The sequence below is a fragment of the Ornithodoros turicata genome, chromosome 6 (assembly GCF_037126465.1).
Source record: "Ornithodoros turicata isolate Travis chromosome 6, ASM3712646v1, whole genome shotgun sequence".
NCBI lineage: Eukaryota > Metazoa > Arthropoda > Arachnida > Ixodida > Argasidae > Ornithodoros > Ornithodoros turicata.
This window is the reverse complement of record NC_088206.1, coordinates 66,629,675-66,650,214: the sequence shown is the minus strand read 5'-3', so window position 1 is coordinate 66,650,214 and position 20,540 is coordinate 66,629,675. Positions and strand designations below refer to the sequence as shown.

The following is a 20,540-nucleotide window of genomic DNA, read 5'->3' as shown; positions in this document are numbered from 1 at the left end:
CACCTGCAACACATTTAAATGCGTGCTCTGTAGATGGTACCGGAAGGACCTAGTTCATGTTTAGCTCAAAACCGCTAGAGGGTGACTAGAGGTCTGCGCAATTTTCGCGCATGCGGTGTAGAAATTGTCACTTTATGCGGGTCGCGGGTACACCAGCGTTTCCCGCATCCATGCCTTGTACGAGGGTGATTCCATACGTTTCCGGCCCAAGGTAGAAAATGCGCGCGAATTTGAAAATGCGATTAAGGACGCGTGGCGCCATCTGTTGGAGGGCCGGAGCACCACCCTCAACCCTCTCCATGCTTTTGTCGGTTGGAGAGCAGCATTTCAAACAGCCAGGGTGCACTCTTCAGTTAAAATGGAAAAAATCGAGTACCGCGCTGTGATAATATTCTTGACAAAACGCGGCGCCGCAACAAAGATAAAGTCTCCACACCTTCCACACCGTCTCCTTGGCGTAGAGCGCAGAGCCAGCTTCACCACCGCCACCACGAGGAAAAGCTATAAGTGAAAACAAAACTCATTCTGTAGAGCTTATACTATCCACCAAATGTAACCTCTTGTCCACATCTGCTTTGGAGGATGAGTAGCGCGGCTCTATGGGTGCCGTAAGGAGAACGTCAACTTTTTCTCATGTAATATACGTGCTGACGCACATGTATTTACATACTGAGAGTGTTAGCATGACACCATTGGATCCTCTAGGATTCAGAGAGGTAAGAGTAACCTCATGTCGGTACATCTGACACCCTGCACAGACAAAGGCACTGCTGTTCAATTATACAAAATTTATTTATGGTACATATTTACAAGGAGATAACCCAGTTGGGATGGGGAAATGGGGGTGTGTGGTTGGGGCTGCAAAGATAAAATATAGTACAGCTTTACAAGATCATAGTAATCCGTATAAATTAACTCTACAAACATAAACAACGCCTTGTTGGAAAGGGACAATTAAAGCAAGCTCCTCACTCGGCTAACGTAGGGACAAAGGCTCTGGACAACAAAAACACACTCTACAAGTTGGCTGTGTCGCACGTGGAGATATCTGTTGACGTCTGCAATACTGCTAAGTGCTGCAGGAGTATACTGGTGTGCATGTATATGTTTACTATCAAGAATTCCAGTAGGTTTTTTCAAAAAGCAGCGCTGCCTTGGCAATTGCGGCTCTGTTAGAAGCATCCAGTCACACGTAGCTGAAGCACACCAGCACAGATAGCCATTCACAGCTACTTAGAAGTACTTCTAATGCGCAATTACGTTGTCCGAATGCAGTCGCACATGTTCAATGAATGCGCGTGCGGCGCCAGCTTTGCTCATGTGTGACATGTATCTGATTCTGACCTTCTACGACTGCTTCTGATGAATGAACACTGTTAATCCCTACTTCAGAAGTAGTCATTACTTCAGTACTTCGATTACTTCACAGTACTCCATAAGACATTAAAGTATGTTTCGTAGAGCACAGAGAAATGAAGCAGTGATCACAGCCGTCCCATATATATGACTCTCTGAGTGCTTCCCAATTTGGTGCAACTGCGCACACGGCATTTGACTGTAAAGCGCTCGAAACAGATAGTGAGAAAATAAAATTACTAGAAAGAAAAAAGATCTCTATCAAAACACAGATCATTACACCTTGAACTGGTGCAGACTGATGTGCAGAAAAAGAAACAGACATGAAATCCAAAAATTCACTTTTACACTTCAAGCAGATTGCACCGTGGACCAGAACTTCCACGTACGACACAGCCACCACTTCCACTGCTTCTCAGCAGTGGCGCCACCAACTATCTCGATGTTACCGGCTTTGGCTTTGGCTTGACTTGGCCAGCGGCTCGACGCCTCCGCTTCTGTTCCGCCGGGTCGAGGCAACGCAGCAGAACGAGGCGGTTCCTAGGAACGACACAGGGGGGAGACCGCAGCAGCGTCGTCACCCTTCTGTCTCTTTTTCCCGCTGGAATGTGTGACGAATTTAGCGGACGCTTGGCTGGAGGCAGCACCGGGGCGGCAGAACCTTGCGCCGGTCGCTTGACGGGTGCGGCTTGACACAGAGGTCCGACACTGTTGTCAACAAGGGTGCTGGTCACAGCCTCACAGCCTCCAGTCGACGCAGGAACGACTACGGGTTCTCTCTGCGATACACCGGTGTTGCTCGAAGAAACCCTCATTTTCTTCCCAAATTTGATTCTGGCAGCCCTCACGTCTCTACTTGGTCCAAATGCGAGCGCTTTACCGCGACTGCTGTTCGGTGGCGTCCCACCCCTGCTGGGTGCCGATATTCTGATCCTTTTGGGGCAGCTCGGTTGAGGTGCGACCATGTTTCTTGCATGACAAACTGCTTTGACAGCCTTGAACACACTCGGGGGCAGACTGCGTTTCGACAGACCGTCCCTTCCACTACCGGCTTGCCTACTTGCCACGGCGCTCACCGAAGCCTGGATATATTCTTGGCTGCCGCTTTTCCCGCAGCAGCTATGTACACTGTTCCGACTGACTGTCCGCACAGCGCTGCCTCCAGCTATGCTTGCAGGCGGAAGCTGACCGAGAGAAACCCTGTCCCGGAACGGCGTCGAGCAACTTGCCGTATCGGTGTCCGCCGCCGCCGCCAAGCTGCTACGACGGGCCGACATCTTCCCCGCTAATACCGTAAGCAAAGATTCCAAATCCAAGCCACAATTATTCGCCGGCAGGCTTCCCATCCCGGAAAGGAGTCCCCTCAGCAGACGCTGTCCAACTTCAGCGGAAAGCATCAGCTTGTTCTTTGTGTTGGAAGAGGTTATGACTAGGGTGCTCTCGACTGTAGCCATGCATATCCTTCCGGGAGGTATGTTCGACGTGCTGCCATCGTCGCACACTCCGTCGCCCCGGAGGAGCTTGCAGATGGCAGCGATCATGGTCTGCTCGAACTGCGAACCCGTCGGATTGCGGAGTTGACAGGGTAGCAAAGACTTGGAGTTTGTGCCGTGGGATAGGGTCCGTTGGAGGATGTGTTCTGGCGTCGAGAGGGGGAAAGCGTGCCGTCCGTTTGTATTGGAGCTGACTAGATGAAGGTAGGATCTGGCAAGGCCACACACGTTGGAGCCAAAGTAACAGGTGAGTTGGAGGTGCTCTGTGGGAGCCGGAGAAGGTGCGTCGGAGATTGGTAGGAGGCTTGCTGTGGGACCCTGGACGTCGGGTATGCTGCGGACAAAAGGGGGAGGTTATCTGCTTGAGCAATTCTTTGCAGCAGCATAAGCCTTTCCTACTGCAAGATATTTTTTAAAAATGTTTTTGAATGTTTTACGTTTTTAATGTGTATATTTTATTTTGTTTTGATCTCTTATTTCTTCACCCAGCATGTACATTTTTACCATTACGTGCGTTGAGAGCCCTAGCCCTGGCCTCTGGAAAGACAAGCCTATGTCCATGCTAAAACTGCAATCACAGTCAAACTTTGAAAATGGTTCATAGGTAGCACCCTGTATTTTAGGGTAAAGCCCAATCTAACCTGTTTTTACCCCCCCATCCCCAATTTGCATCATCATCACTTACGGTACACCCCCCCCAAAAAACCCGAGAATGAACTTTCGAATTCGAATTCAGCCACCAACACGGGCATTGGCCACTCAGCACAGCTGTTCCGCATATTATGTTCATTTAAAATGTGTGAAGTGCATTTAAAAAAATTATTTTCCACCCAAAAATCAGCTTTTTCACCCTATGTCACCCGATTTTACCATTTTATGGCTCCTGAAATAAAACCAGATTTTTACCCCCTTCCCACCGATTTAAAGACAAACAAACATAAAACCCGAAAACACAGGACCCAATGTTGGTTGCAGCAATGACACATTAGACTATGATCCAGTAGGTGCCATGTCGGCCATACCAAGAGCTCCGGTGGACCAAATTTGACCTGCCACTGCTTTAGCGGCACTGTTCGTAGTGTCCCTGTAAGCCATAGATTCTCAAATTTTTCACTACACAGGACCCGTCAACAACTTTTAAAATGTTTTTTTTACTTTCGTTACAACCCCTTTAAGATGAGGAGCAGACCAAAGTCCCAGCTGCAGCCTCAGAAGCCACGTGGACAGCAAAAAGAAAACAAACAAAAATATTATGCTACAGATAACACTGAAGAGACAACAGAGGTAGAAAATACTATTACTACAGTAGACTAACTGGTAATTCAAACCTGATGAGATCACAAAATTAGGTCAAATTATCCAGTGGCTGAATTAGAGGAACGGTATGAAAAGTAAACTCGCGATGCAGATGGAGGTGAAATTAATGGCATTAATGAAGGCAGCTTTGTGGTGTAAAGGCAAAGCACCCATACGCTGTGCAAGTGCGTCTCTGCGCATGAGAGGAGGCAGTGAGAGGGAAGAGGGAGGGCGACGCCTTAGCCAATGGGGCTTCCCGAGTGGAGTAACCGGGAGAGGAGATATGCGCAGAATGCTTGGTTACTTGCGGAGTGTATTGCAAGTAACTGCTGTGAATCTGCAGATTCACAGCAGAGCATTTCGGACGTGCGTTGATAAAATTAATACTGGTGTGTATTTCAAGAGTAGGACAACGGACATACACACAAAATGACACCACAAGCATGTACCTACCATGCATGCGGCACCCTTGCGAACGAAGCATCAAACACTTCGGGGGGCACTGTAGGGCCAAAACACATCGCCGACGTCTTCGGGGTGTTCCGCAGACCCGGAACCACCGGGAGCAGCCACAGTGGCTCGTTCATCTTCAACACTTGCATCAACCTTCGCTTCCAAGCCGTACCCCTCTTCGCTTTCCTGACACGACCTCGCCGACCTACGCACTGGCTCCCCAACGTCGTCGTAACCGTCACTTCGTTTGACGGTGCAGCGGGCAAAAACTTTGGCTCTTCAAGATCTTCCACACTGTACACTGGTTCAACGAGCGTTGCACAGGACACAAAATGATTACTTGTCGTCACTTCTTCCGCCTGCGGGTCGAGGCTAAAGTCGTCCACGACGGCGTCGTGTCCGTAACGGTACAAGAACCTTTCAATCAAGACTTCCAGCGCGAGGACCTGTGAGACCTGGTTCGAAGACAGGTCTGTTGTCAGTTTCTTCAGCAACCTGATGAGACGAAGCAGAACGGCCCGCTTCGAGTGAAATGCTTCTTCGACCAGACGTCGCGTCTGATCATCGGATGATTCCAGCATGCTGAAGAATTTCCCTAGGTGCGTGACGTAGTCTTCTATGATGTCGTGCACGGTCGCCCTTCCTTTTATGGTCTCGATGATGCTGAGCGCCGTGAACAGGTCTATTTCTGCCACTGTCGTACGATACATGTGTTCACAGGCTCGTGCGTTTGGTAAATTAGAAGCTTCTGTACATGGTTCGTTCGACGAACTGATGCTCTGTCGTTCAGACTTTGTCTGTTCCGGTTTCAATGTGCATGACTGGAGCGATGGGTCTTGCTTTGAATAACCGTGGTCCATGTGCGTGCTGTGCTGGACAGTATTTTCTATTTTCACCGGGATTAGTTTTATGTTTGTATGACTTGCATGCTCAAATGTGCTCTGAACACCTGACATTTCGTCTTTCTTGATAGCAGGGCTCGGACACTGAATGTGTGTAGGGGGCTCCACTGTGCTCTTGCTTCTCCGAAGCATGTTGAGGGATTGATACGGCACTGCGTTGGGGCTGCTTGTATCCGGAGATGTCAAAGACTCTCTGCCATCTGGCACACGAGGAGGTGTCCGAGCAGTATTAAGAAGCAGCCGAGCGGAACACCGCTTTGAAGGCGACGGACTTCTTGATGGCGACTCGGCAATCCTTGCGGCAGATGAAGGTCTAGACTCGTCTGAACTCAACAGTGCAAACTTCTGCTTCCCGCTTGCAGTGACAAACTTCTGAATATGAATCACAGTCGAAGGGCCATTTGGAGGCGTGGAGTTGTTTTTTGTGGGAGCGGACCGAACGCTCTTAACTGTCGGATTTTCGAGCCTCGCATCTGTAGGTGGACTTTCTGACGGTCCAGTTTGCTTTAGCTCTGGACGTCTTGTGCTCTCCTCTCCGGATGGGGTAAGCACGTGATTCTCTCTAGCTACGTGAGTCCTACCACTGCTGCTCTGGGAAAGTTGCTTCGATGCCAGTGCACTGCTGACACAGTTTGTATCATTTGCCGTGGCATCGTTTGAAATTTCGTGTTGGCCATTTTCCACAACAGCGGGGCTGCAATCCCTCGACAGCCGCCTCTGCTGAGATTCCAGGATGGTTTTTCTGATACGAGCAATGTTCTTGATACTCTCCGCGACGTCTTCCCTGTTCTCGAACAAGATCGGCTTCTTGGATGAGTTCACCTCTTCCACAGCCTTGCTCGGCAGGGATGACGCCCCTTCTGGGTGGGGCTCCATGTTTTGCTGTTCCGTGCCTGGAAACTCAAGCCGAAACACACCCGTCTGGTTGAGCTTCGGCAGAATCTCCATTTCAGCCCCCTCGTTTGATGCGTTCTTCGGCGCCGCTGACGGATCCTTCGCTGAATTTTCTGCCTGGCTCTTTGCAGGACATGCTGCTGAGGACGGCAACAAACAGTGCCGCGATCTGTCCAGATGTGACCGGCTCGCTGGTCTGGCCACCAGTGTCTTTCCCATCAGCCGACTCCGTGTGTGATCCTTCGAGGATGCATGGCACCTGTCCTCGGAAACCTTCTTGTCCCTCGCACACTCTTTCTGCGGCACCGCGTCCGCTCTTTCTGTCTGCGTTGAGAGCTTTTGAGTTTTGCTCCTCCCGCTCGACTTCTGTGATGTCGCGATCTTCTCGACGACTTTCATTATTTGTGATGACGACGAGCCTTTCTTTCCCTTCAGCGCTGACGCTGATGTGTCAGATTTTTTACCTAACGATCCACCTGGTGTTTGAGGAACCTTGGATGTTTCCTTCATGGACAGGTTCAGGACTTCCTTGAAGAACTTGCTCTTTTCGGAGTCGCCTCTCTGCTGTTCGAAGGCACCTTTCGACGCGTTGTTATTCCAGGAAGATGGCGCATTTGTAGTCTTCGGTGTCTCTTTTAACCTCTTGTTGCGCGCATGTGCGACGGTCAACGGTATGATCGTTGCTGGGTTTGGGATGTACTTGGGGATGATGAGTTCTGTCACCGCCTTCTTTGGTGTGCTCGGAGGGGAGGCCTTGACCCTCGCGGGGCTGGCCTCGCTCGTCTTACTGGAAGTAGCGCAAGCCACGACAGCAGATGCGGGCGTCGACTTTGCCGTCTGTTGAGCTTCGACTGGTGCTTCCAGTTTCTCGATCTTAACAGGGTTCGATCGCTTGCGCCCACGTCGCTGGGTCGTGCCTTTCTGCGCTGGATCTTCCGAACCGTCAGCTTTCGGTGCCTGGTCCTGAGGGGGACCGCCCTGGCGGTCCTCAGTGCATTTTACCTTGTCCACGCTAATCCATTTGTTCTGCTCCTTCACCCAGTCCTCGACCGATTTTCTCTTGCCCTTCCGAGATTCTTTTCGTTGTTCGCCTGGCTTTGTGGTGACGAGCTGCTTCTCTTTGTGATCTTTCAGTTGTGACACTTTCAAGGTGACCACGGTTTTCTCCTTGGCCCTGTCGTTCTTGCCCGCAGCGTCTCTCCGAACTGGCGTGGCTACTTCCGAAGCTTTCTTGACGGGCTCCTGCACTTGCTTTGAATGATGCAAAGCCCTCTTATCTACCTTATCCTCTTTAACCTTGGAATCACAAGACGACGGCGACTTATCCACCGTAACGTCTTCGCAAAACCCCGAATCGTGCAGACCATCCGCGGGAACCGTCGTCGCAGGAGCACGCTGCAACTTCTCCACCTTGAGCGTGCAGGTTTCGTCCCGTGTGACACGGAGGGTGATCTTCTCGGGCGTTCCCGAATTCCTCGGCGATCCCAGCGGCGAATCGGACGTCGTGGAAACCTCCTTCGAGTTTGCCAACACACTTTCGTTTCCAGTTTTCCGGCGCTTGCTCTTCCGCCTCCCCTCGTCGGAGTCGGACCTGTCGCCGGGGTGTGCCGCATCGGTTACTTTCGGAGGAGAGTCCGTCTTGGGACTCTTCTGTTCCGCTTTGTCCGAAGGAGGGAGTATGGGCTTTATTCGCAGGGATGTTATCACAGGGATCGCTGGCTTTGACTGGATCTCCAGGGCAGCCTGCGAGGCGAGCATGTGCGCCCGCTCGATTTCCTCGTTGAGGCTGTTCACCGTGGCCAACTTTGGTCTGCCACGCTTCTTCTGCGTACCGTGGAACAGGGACGGGTGCGATCGGCTCAGGGTGAGGTAAGTTGGAAGAGTGCTCGCAACGGTGGTGGTGGTCGTCGTTACGGGCTCGGCAGCATCGGACGACGAAACTGCTTTTTCAGACGGCGTGGCATCCGCCGGTTCTTTTGTGACGCTCGGAACATCAGAAGGCTTGCTCAGCTGCTGACTGTTCTGATTCACATTGTTCTGCACGTGCACTGCAGACGTTGTGCTGACGACAGGGCTGCTTTCCGTAACCTTAACTTCCTTAGGCACCGTTTCACTCTTAGTCTTGTTGAGTGCTGTCAAGGCTGCAGCCCTCATAGCATTCAGCTTCGCTTCAGCCATGTCTGCGGCCCTGCTCACGCAGGTCTTGACAGGCGGTGTTTCTCGCTTGGTATTCTCGGTCTCTCTCGACGTGTCCTTACTGGTGCAATTCAAGGACTGCTTCTTCTCGTCGGCGGAGTGTTTTTCGGTGGATAGCCTCCTCCAAGACTTGAAAGTGTCGCATCCTACCCCATTAACGATGGCAGTATTCACGGGGGTCACCTTGCTCTCGGTCACTGTGGTGCTCGATATCTTTTCTGTACTACAAGGTGTCGTGTCCTTGACTTTTACCAGCGAAGGTGCAGGCATTGCAGTGGTTACGGCAGCAGGGACGGCCGGCGCAGCTGTCACTCTTTGATTCTTCGAAGGTTGTTCATCTTCTACGTCGTCGTCGTCGCATTTCTCGAGAGTAGACACTATTTTTGCGATGTTCGCCTTCCAAGAGTAGCTGCCAGAAGTACGAGCGCATCCAAAGTTGTCGTCTTCCACTAAGCTCACTTTCTCAGACGTTGACTTCTTGGAAGGAAGGGCAGTTGTTCCACCGTTATCCGCGACGGATTTCGCTGGCAGCTCTTCCTTGTTGCAACGCAGCAATTCCGGGCTGTCCGCTTTAAGGTTTTCACAAGTGCTGGGTATTGCTTTGCACTGCGCAGCAACGGGTGCTTGTGGAGCCTGCGTTGTGGTCCCTTCTGGCATGTCGCACGTCGCTGCTTCATGCTGAGCACTGGAGCTTTGTACTTTGTCGAGGTGCTTGGTAGCAGGTTCCACCTCCGCTGGCTTCGCCTTCGGGGCACTGATAAATGCGGGCTTTGGGGCTTTTATAGTGTCCGTCTCAGTGTTGTCACTTTTGCTGCGCTGGCTACCGCACTGACTTTCTGTGTTGACAACACTGAAAGAAACAAAAACTTGTGGTGAACACTGTGCTCTTCTCGGCTTCTGCAGTAAGTAGTACTACTGGCTGCACAGCAACTTTTGGGACAGAACGTCTCACCTGTTGCTCAGGTACGAAGAGTTTTTCGACTGCTCGCAAGCATCTGTGGAAGACGGTGCGCTAAGACGGGGTGGCCCTAGGCTTCCACCAACGTTCGCCCCTGTGAACGGCTGATCCAACTGCTTCGCGGATGGATCCCATATCCAGAAGGACAGCTCAAGTGGTGCGTCCTATCATTAAAAAAAGAAGAAAAAAAGAAGAACAACACTGACGTCAGTCATGTCATAGATTCCCAAAGAGCGGAATCTGGGCAGGCGGGATGGCCTAAGTGATACGTTAGAATACAGCGCAATCTCCTTGATTCAAACGCTCTTTGGTGCCCGTTTCGACAACGTCAGTTAAGGGTTGATCCACAATCAGGCGTCCCTTAACGACTCGACCCTGTTTCTCTAACGTTGGCTAGCGTTACTGGAACTCACCTCACGTCATCAACTAACGTTACTGAAAAAAGAATTGGCGGCTAACATCAAGTTTAAGGGATGCTTGATCTCGGTTTAAAGTTAATCGGCATTGCTGAAACCAGGCCTCAATATATGAACCTCCAGGTGACTCCAACTAAAGCTTGGGTACCGTAAAAATCATGCGCATGTGAATTGCACGCGTAATTCGAACGCACAAACGTGCGCTACGGTTTATGAGAAGAGAAAGGAGCGAATCACCTTAATGGTGTGTGCAAAGCAAGTAAGCCTTCCTGTTGACTACATAGCCAAAAAAAAAAAAAAAGGCATGGATGATGTCAGACATTTTTGTGGACTGGGATCATGCCGGAGCTTGTGAGTAAGCTGCAGACGATATTCATAGAGTCTGCTGCTCAAGAAAGTGACGCAAATGTGTATAACAGACTGCTTTCGGCTCTGAGGTGTTTATAATGCTTGCCTCTAAATAAATATTTTGAAGTATGAATGGGCCTCTTATATTTCCGGCATATATGACTGCAAACGTACGGCAGGGCCTGGTGAGCCATGATGTCTGTCGGACGCAGCTAACACAGTAAACACTCATAACTAAAACAAAAAAACTGAAAAAAAAAATCTATAGAAATCTATATAGAATTTGAATAGAATATTTGCATGGAATACAAACAGCAAGCGAGTGGGTGCTTGCTCTTTGTTTTCCATGCAAATATTCGATTCAAATTTTATATAGATTTCTATAGAACCTTATTTCTTTTTTTTTTTTGCAGTTTCTTTGCCTTAGTGAGCTTTGTCTTCTTCTAAGCGAGTGGGTGTGAGTGTGAGCGAGTGAGTGAGTGTGAGCGAGCGTACGAGTGAGTGTGAGTGAGTGGGTGTGAGTGAGTGGGTGAGTAAGCAGGTTTGAAACAGGTGCATTTCGGCCAATGCAGCGTGAGGCTTCGAGTGAAGCAATAATAGGAATAAAGGAATTTCATTATGATTAGAGCCTGAAGTTTTAGGGTTTAACCTGATTCTTCCCCAAATTTGCACCCAGAATTGAAGATTGCCTCTTCAGGGTGAAAACCAATTTTTACCCGGCAAATAGCCTTCAACGAGGCACCTGTAGGAATGCACACTAACTTACTTTGGCAGCAAATGCAGTTACATCACCATTTGTACCAAACCGGTACAGTTAGTTTGAATAACTCAGCCCGATTTCTCCCTGGAGTTAGCATACTGAAAGTTTTTTCACCTGAATTCGCATGAATTCAGAGCACACGTTTATTTACCCAATCCCCCCCCTCCCCCCAGTGGACTCCCTTTACCTCAAACTCCACTTTATTCGATTATTCGAACAAATCTTCAGTCCCCTTTGGGTTTGAAATGATGGGATTGCACTGTCATTACACGCAATACAGAACGTGTGCCTCACCCTTCTCCAAGAGTAGATGTATGCAATATCCATCAGTGTGTACTTGCTCCAGAGAACATCATTCATGTAATAAATGTCCACCTGGAAGAGAATGTCACATCAATGCAAGATGTCATAAAATAGCTAATGGTAAGAACCCGAAAGTTTAAAGGAGCACAGAAAGCGCTTCAGTCACGACCATTTTTTTCAAACCAAGCAGTTAGCCCGACTGCTAAAACGCACCATCCGAAGTGATTCATATCGCGGAATTCGATTTTGAAAGTCGCGACAGCGCGCCACGGTGGCAATGCCCGCAACTACCCGCCGGAGTCGTTTTGACGTCGTCGTGGTGCAACCCACTAACTGGTCTGCTTGTTGGGAGAAGCGTCGTCTGCTACACGGAGAGAGAACTGGGGGTAGAAACGAAAAAGAAAAGTGCGATTGGAGCACAGCCTCTCTTGTAACCAGGTCCCCCAAACTCACCTCGGAAAAGTGTGCAACGAAGAAGGCTGCCACTAGATACCCCACTGTTGCCGTTCCGGATCACTTCAGCATGCTAAGTTTAGCAGCAAAATGTTTTTGTTGTTTCTGCGAATGAATCTAGTCATTATATGTCCAAATAAAACGCGTATAACAACTTTCTGTGTCGTGTTTCACTTTTTGGTCCCGTTTTTAAACGTGTTGAGCGATCGCAAGGGATCTAGTGCACGGCTGCGTGCATCACATAGCATACCTGTCGTACCAGGCGCCGCAGGCGCAGTCGTCCGTTTCTCCTTCGGTGACTTGGCCTGGCTTGGATTGCTCTTCAACTGGATCTTTAGCGCGCTACAATCCAACACAAGCCAACGTCTGGTAACAATGGGGTATCTAAGGTTGGCCTCCGGCATTGCACGCATCGGGATAGGAACAAATACACGGGAAAATGGCGACCTTGGGGGACCTGCTTGTAACCCTGATGACATCACAATCCTCCTCCTCCTCGTTTCGGCCTGCAGAGCGAGTCGAGCGGGAACGCGCGCGTCGATGTTCGGGGGCGTTTTTTTATTCCAAGAAAAATACTGCGTACAGAGAATTTTTTTGCGTTAGTCGTCACGTCAAGTTACATCCTTTCGTAATTCGCCAGAAACGGAAAGTCTTTTGGATGGCTTTCTGGGCTCCTTTAAATCGCTGAACCCCATTACAGTTGAACCTCTCAATAACGAACGTCGATTTAACGAAATCCTCTGTTTAACGAAAAATTTCCGTTGCACGAACGCATCCCTATAGACGCCAATGTATTTTTGCATTCGATTTAACGAAATACATTCGTTTGGTCACCTCTATTTAACGAAATCTCTGGGCTCTTCTGCGCGTGTCTTTCCCCTTCACCACGAAGAAAAGGAGGAGAAACCTTCCCTCTCTGTTGTCCTTACGCAAGTTTTCGTTGGTTACTTCGGTTGTCACGTGCCGTAGGCACGAGCGTGCCGACATGTGCGTCTCCGCCGCCGGTAATCGTTGCGCCGACGCTGTTTCGAAACCGGCGCGAGGGTCTCTTCGCAGCTGTTTTCGGACAAGAAAACACGCATTGCTGACATCTCGCGAAGTCTAATTTGCTTGTGTTGATGAAGACGACAGTACGTTGCGGTTTTGTGCCTTTTCATTACTTGTTTTTGTTCGCGCCGCTGATGCTGACGGTGGTAAAATGGGCATGATGCCGCTGCCGTTCAAGGTTCCATCGGCGCAGACGTCTACGTGACATGTACGCGTTTCTCGTTCTTTTCGGCGGTGTACGGTTGTTCTTTCCGGACGTCATGAGTGAAAGTGAATCAACCAAGAAACTTCGATACGCGATCGCGTAGGAGAAAGCAGTCGAGGTCATCCGGAGTTACGAAGGTTATGAGTGCTCAGAACGATATTGTGCACAAATTACGCGTTACCTAGCGTTATGTAATGAATAAAGCTTGATATTTTGTGCCCTTCTTACCTTAGTACCTGTTTTATGACAAATGACGTTTTGCGGTACGCGCGGCGCTGGTAGTGCGGCGGCCATCTTTGTTTAACTTGGCGTGTTCCATTTAACGAATATCTCCATTTAACGAAATAAAGAGCCAGCATTTACAAATTCGTTATATAGAGGTTCAACTGTACTGACCCGGCACTTAGACCCAATGCTGTATTTCATCCTGAGAAACTTCTGCAGCAGAGCAATCGTCACGGCCGCCGGACAGTTGAGGTATCGCTTTGGAAGCTCCTGAAAGAGAAAGTTCCCGTACGTAAGCACCTACAGAGCGGAAACGCGACAACTTTCTTCTCACTTTGAAGGGTGGGTCTTGCTTTTCAAACTTAAGCTTGTCACTTTTGAACATTTGGTCGCTGCTGCAAGAAAACCGACCTTGTTCGTGATCACATCATTATTGCACAAGATTACAATTGCACGCAGATGGTGTGCGCACAGTTCTGCATGACAGGCGATATGATGACTTACAGATATTTGTACTCCAGAGAGAGACTGATCGCTTCGTCGGGACTGAAGATAATGCGTCCCTTGCTTGAGTCATCCATTTCACCACGTTCTTCTGGTGTCAGCGTAGTTTTATCACCTGTGACGAGCAACACTAGCATGTCAACTGAGGATCAACTATGATTAACATGGCCTTCTAGATGCCGAGACATTCCCATACCAATGAGGGCTGTTCCAAAACCAATCTTCCGTTGAAAGCATAGAAAATTGTGTCACTTAGAAAGCTACATACATAACAGCGTCAACAGTGACCACCCAAGGAGTACGCATTTGGCGGATCTCAGTTCTACAGCAAAAAGTAAAGTCTCTTTGCAAACTCCGCATGGTATCGTTGTAACATTATTCTGGCTCCTGGTGCCCTCAATTAGGTCAATATGGTTGTCTCACAACACTGCTGACAGTCGCTAATTCAAACTGCAGGGGACCACAGATTTTCGTTTGAATTACCAAAGTAGTGCAATTAACAGAAATTTATCTACACACAAATTGCAAGACAAAATTATTTTGTGCATCACAACACATCGTGCTCCCAGAAGAAGAACCGTCTCTGTTCGAAATATCGGCGTCTCTCGTCCTGAGGCACTTGCCTTCACATTTCCTTTCCGGTTCACTGGTTTTTCTACTTTTCCGAGACAAAATTATGGTTTCTTATGTGGGTAGTTGCATACATACAAAGCATATTTTTAACACCCCCGTCAGTTTGGCACATTTAGAGCACGAAAATGCCGAGGCCAAACCAGAAATTCGAGACAAGGTCACGCAAGGCTACAGCAATACGAATAAACAGCAGCAATGACAAGGAATCTTGGCAACACTGTGCTCTTGCAGAAAATGAATTGCACCATAAATGTAGCAGCTGGCAGGAGCATCAGCAAACGCAAGTGCCGTACGCATGCACATTTGCTTGGGAACTCCACACGTAGGTCTGAACAAACTGTCCAGCGGGGCGGCGTTTAGTTAGGACCTGAACCCCCTCCCGGTTCAAATCAGCAAACACAGGGTTTAACCCGACGTTTCCCCCAAACCGGCTGAACCAGGGGTATATGAGGTCATCACAACTAACACAGAACATTGGAAACTGTGTTGTAAATGCATAAATATGCTCATACAAACTGTCAAAACAGAGACCTTGCTGCCTCTTTGATGCATGGACTAAATACATATTGATACTCTGTCTACTTGTATGTCACGTGTATTATGCAGAGTACACCGAAGATTTACCGCCTGATTCCATCCAAATCAACCAGAATTAGGTTGAATCAGGTTCAGTTCAACCCGATTACACCCGAATTATTGAAGCAAAATATGACCTGATATTTACCCCCCCAATGTTGCTGAAAAATACGTCCCGAAAAAGTCAGGCCCTACATACAGTATAACAGCCTACATACAGCTGCAGCCACCATTTTGCTGGGGCAACCAGTTTATTTTTGCCCCTCAATCGAGGACTGATTTTGAAACAGCCTTTGCATGGAAGGATTCAATCAAAACAGAAGTACCGTACCTTTGCTTCTGGAGCTGTAGAAATCTCGTCTCCGTTTCATCTCCCCTGCAGAAACATATCATGTGGTTAGTCACAGTTTCGGTGCTCGAGAAGGACATGCCGAGGATGACCTATAGGCATAACCTACTTTGATATAAACCAGGAACAGCTTTGTAGACTATGTTTTGAAGAACATCGTCCTTCCTGAAACAGCAGAAGAAGAGCGTGCAGCTGGTGAGAGGAGATACAAGTCCGCAAACGCATCCAGAGCAGATGAAAACAATGCCTGCATTACTTAATGGGAGGAAGATAGCAAAGTGAAGACAGAGTAGGATAATCCTAGGATAATAAAATAGTGATAAGGAAGATGGATTTATTGTATGTTTGGAGAGATAACGGCAGTATGAACTCTGAGTTTAATTTACAGTCGTAAAAATGTTTGATAGCAATTGTGTCTGGTGTGGCTGCAAAGGTGTGTGTCTTTCATGTGGCACTGTATGTCTATGCAAGTATTTGTAAGTAACATTTGAACCAAGACCAACAGTCCCTTAATCCCTTAACTTGAATAGTATAACACTTAACTCTGCTTCACTAAATGGAGTTATTGCCACTGAAACATTCATCACGTCACCGACTAACATTTGTAATCCAGAATTGAGTGCTAACTCGAAGCTTTTGGCGACCCTCGATCTCGGCTAAAAGTTAACCAGCCTCGGTGAAGTGGGGCCTAAGTAAAAGTTCACTGAAAGGCTGTTGCAACCAATGCCAGTAGCACACATAAGATGGCTGCAGGTCTTCACCACAAGTCACGCGAACGTTCCCTGCTCACGTCGCAGAGTACCCTCCTCCTTCTCTTACATGCTCCTCCAAAGAGTGGAGGTTTTTTTTGAAGTTGTATGGAACGGAGGCCTCTCTCTTGCACACAGGTCTCGACATTCTTTCGCAGGATCGCTTCTTGTTTCATGAAGGACATGTCACAGCGAAAAAGAAGGGGAAAAAAAAAGAGAAAGGGCCACCTCGCTGTCCCTTTAAGAGGACAGTTGCACCCATACCAGTCGATTTCGAAACTAAAGTGTCATTTCATTCCTCGTGGACCATTGACGGCGGTATCAAAAATGCCACGCAAAACAGTGGCGTATTTTGACTGTTATTCAATGGAATACACGACAAGAGCAGACGCCTGATGTTGAGAGTATGCAGGAATTCCTCCTATGGGAAAACGAGCAAACGTCACTCCCTAAGGACCAATCAGAACACGGCCTTGAGAAAAAGAATGCTGCGGGAGTACGGGCGTGTTACAGAGTTACGGCGTGTCTGGTTGGCGCCTTTCCTTCTCCAAGCACCGCCCTCTCACTCCTCCGCTTAGGGAGCGGCATCCCACCGCAGGAGCCTCTGCAGCTGCGGAAGCAACGCTGCTCTTTAAAATTTCTTCCCTTAATTTCTACGCACTTTTGCGGAGGAAAAAATTTGCCAAATAGATTGTCGGCCGATGCTGAACACAGTGGTATTTGTTTTCTGGATGCGACCGTCCCTTTAAAGATGGGGTGTCCGGACAAAAAAACGCAGTTGAACTGAAGGTGCGATCGGAATAGTGGGTGCCTGAAATACGTGCAACTGGAATATTTCGTTTCGGAACGGTCGGAATCTTCAGAAAAATGAATTTAATCGGATTTTGCAGCCGGCCGCGCTCTCCCGGATGAACTCGGACAACAATGTGCGGCCCGACGACACTGGAGCCGGTTATGAAGGCAGGCTGTCTGTCACAAAATGCGGTATTCCGACTCGCAATCTGCCGCCGAACAGTTGCTAGAAACAACTCTGTTCATGCTTTCAACAGTGCCGGATTGCCTTGAAGCATTACAAGATGGCCAGAGGCAGACGTAGGAGAAGAACAACAGCAGCAGCGTCGGCCGGGGCAAACCATAACCAAATCAGACGACAGAGCAGTGTCCCTCAAAGTTCCCATGCTGCTTTGCGCCGGGCGCTTGGTGGCACACACATCTTTTTAAAATCATCTATCGGGAGTCTCACTGGCAATGCCAGTTACATCATCGGAGGCGAAGCAGGGAAGAGCTGTTTCAACCGGAAAAACAAATTAATTTTGAGAACCATTTTTGGTGTTTTCTTCTTGGAAGGCATCTCCAAGTGGACACCGCATTAACTTTATAATTCCCGATTCTCCGCGGCTTGCTTCGGAACATTTCAGGCCACACGTACAACATAATTAATTTCACGTGCTGAGACGGTGATTTGTTAGGATGTTGGGAGTTAAGGGCATAGGCGCAGCTCAAATGGGATACAATTTGGACAAATCAAGTGAATGGGACCCAAAACCTTACAAAAGGCTAAGAACGAGAAAAATTCTAAACAACAAAAGGCTTCAAGATGCCAACGACGCAAGGAATGCCACTAGTCACGCCGGGTAACTTTTTCCGTCTGCCTCTCTGTCTCCGACCTTATGCACGAACAGGTTGCGAAAACTACGACCGTAGGAAGCAGTCGGCAAAGGACTCACTTCAAATGCAAATCCAGCTTCATCATGGAGATTCGGAGGTCGCAGACAGGGCAGGAGCTCTCCTTTTTGATCCGCTTCAAAATGCATGACTTGCAAACTGCATGAGACGAAGCACACATTCAGTTTCCTGGCACGCAGATTACAAAAAGCTCCTTTCAATCGACAGCATTACTTAAAATAACATACAGGGGATTGTAACAAAGATAAAACAAAAAGAACAACATTTGGGAGCTAAACTATATGTCACAGGACAGGTTATGCACTAAACTTGTGCACAAAAAATGCTGCTTGGTCCAGTCTTTCTGTAGAAAAATGTGAAAATGTAAAAAATACTGTCATCTTAACATTTCCCATGGCCTATATGACCTGCAGAGAGACCTGTGGGAATTTGCATAGCATTGTAGCTGCGTGCACTTTGTTACGATATTTACTTCAATATTTCCAATACAATGTTTATACTTAGGGAGTGACTTTTTCGGGTTAAATGCCTTTCTCAGATTTTGGGGGTAAAAATCAGGCGCTATTTTTAAATCTGTAATTCGGGGTGAAATCTGGCGATAATTGTGCCTTTCGGGTGTTTTTCTTTCTCTTCTTGTCTATTAAGTCCTTTCTTAATCTCTCCTTTTTTTGTGTGTGTGCTTTTTTTTTTTTTTTCGGGATCGTGACCTTTCAGCGGTAATCCCCGAAGGCATAGACAGTGTTGACATACATGGGTGTATTGCTGGGAACGTAAGTGACCCATACATGTCTTACACGTGGCGACCTTTGTTCATCTTCGGTAGAAACATCACTTGAGGATTTCATAGTGACTGGAATTCGGGGAGAAATCGGGTTTAACCCGAACTGGTCGGAGTTCGGGGGGGGATTAACCTGGCGGAATCGGGTTTAACCCAAAAAAGTGGCTCCCTATTTATACTTAGCTGCTCTTGGGTAACTTCAAGGCATGACATAATCCATCATGTTTAGCAAACAGCCACAACGATTTCCCCGCAGCTCAGGGAAATGCCGGAACAGTGTACTGCCAATGCAGCATTTTAATGAGCTGTCAACGCAGCAAAATTTGCGCTACAACTCTTAGCATTCCATACGACCCACAATGACGTGGGCCAACAGTATTGTTAAAATAATTAAATAAACACATAATCGACAAAAGTTTCTGCAGCTGCAGTAACAGCGGAACTTTTTACGGAGCGGAAGAAATGCCCCCCTTTGTCCCGTTATAACACCGTACTACAGCTGACGAAACCGACTCACAGGAGTGTAGGCATTTGACGATCGTGACGGCGTCGATGAGGTATCCGTGGCATAGTGAGCAGGTGAGGCTACTGCTGAGGCTGGCCACGGACGGACGCTCAGCAGCCGCTGCCCTCTGATGGGCCTGCCTCGCTGTCGCCATCCGCTACTCCACTTGCCACAACCTTTAAAGGAAAGCAAGGCAATCTTTTACAGATAACAGATAATCAAAATACAAAAGGTGAATACAAAAGTACAAATCAAAGAATACAAAAGGTGCACCAACTGTGTTTTCAAATGCCAATGAGTTCTATCCAGCATGGGCTTGTCCTATCAGTCTGAGTAAACACTGCCTGTTTCAACACAGCAGTCTGATTTGTTTAATACGAAAGCCTAGGAAGTACACTGGGGTCAAAATAACCCTTGACGATTTTCACAGTAGTTAAAACACACAATGCGCTGTTTTGTGAAGCAACTGCATTCCCCAGCATACACGGCTAGAAACAGACGCCAAGTTAATCTAACGATAGCGACACTAACTGTCTAATTCTTTGCTTTTTAGTACTGCACGCGCTGTTGATTGGCTATGAATTCGTAAAACATATAGATTATACTGAGTTAATACAAACGCTTCAGAGACTACGTAGCGACCAATACCTGTCCGACTTAGTTGCGACCCTCACTAACTGCAATATGCGAAGCGAAGGCTCTTTCCGAAAGCTACCAGGCCAGAACAAGTAATAACCTGCCGTTCCATTCATCGTAGCATTCCAACCACAATGTCAATCATTTCTTTGACGTTCAACTTTAATGAAACGATCATACACAGCACACAGAAACGACTGACTGCCAATTACGACGAGTGTAAACAATTTAATTAGGCCAGCTTCAACCCCAACATACAAGTAGTAGACATTATGTAGCACACACGCAACTGCACCTATACAAAACCCAATATCATTACATGGCGACAGTATGATGTTGAAGGCAACACATGCCGGTTTAATACAGGAAAGGTCGAAATCAAAAGCGCCTGCACGAAATCAATACATTACCACGTCAGCTATGGTGCTGTATTTTGGCCGGTATTTTGAGCATGTACATACGAACGACCGGTTTAAGCGGGCAGAAGTGTTGTCCGGGGATTGGTATTGCTATTCAACACGACATTCGGGTACTTACCTCATGAAAAATGAAGCGGAAAGAGACAGTCCGTGCGCTGAGACTGCCGTGGGAAAACAGCAGCCATTGGTTCGCATCGCTAGGCCTAAGCTACGACTTCTCGATTATTTGCGTTTTGCGAACTGGAATCGACGAAAAACTTGCCTGCTTCTTGCCACGCCGGAGCGGCTCACTTCAAAGCGTCCATTTCAACAAATTACGTTGAAATTCGACCCGTTTATCGTCAGCCATAGCTGTTTCAAGCCAAACATCAAGATCATTTAATTTCCTTATGGCAGCAGA

At 48.0% G+C, this 20,540-nt stretch overlaps 1 protein-coding gene across 1 annotated transcript; it reads right to left on the bottom strand.

Moving 5' to 3' along the window:
* Positions 1–773: 773 nt before the first annotated feature.
* On the bottom strand, positions 774–20,540 carry LOC135397092 (uncharacterized). The gene is made up of 13 exons (XM_064628427.1): positions 20,259–20,540; positions 19,098–19,261; positions 17,844–17,940; positions 15,477–15,532; positions 15,350–15,394; positions 13,810–13,924; positions 13,640–13,700; positions 13,477–13,575; positions 11,367–11,447; positions 9,543–9,712; positions 4,599–9,440; positions 1,806–3,183; positions 774–858 (listed from the first exon to the last, which is right to left on the bottom strand). The coding sequence occupies exons 2-13, from the start codon at positions 19,237–19,239 to the stop codon at positions 790–792; spliced, it is 7,155 nt and encodes a 2,384-aa protein (XP_064484497.1). The 5' UTR covers positions 19,240–19,261; positions 20,259–20,540; the 3' UTR covers positions 774–789.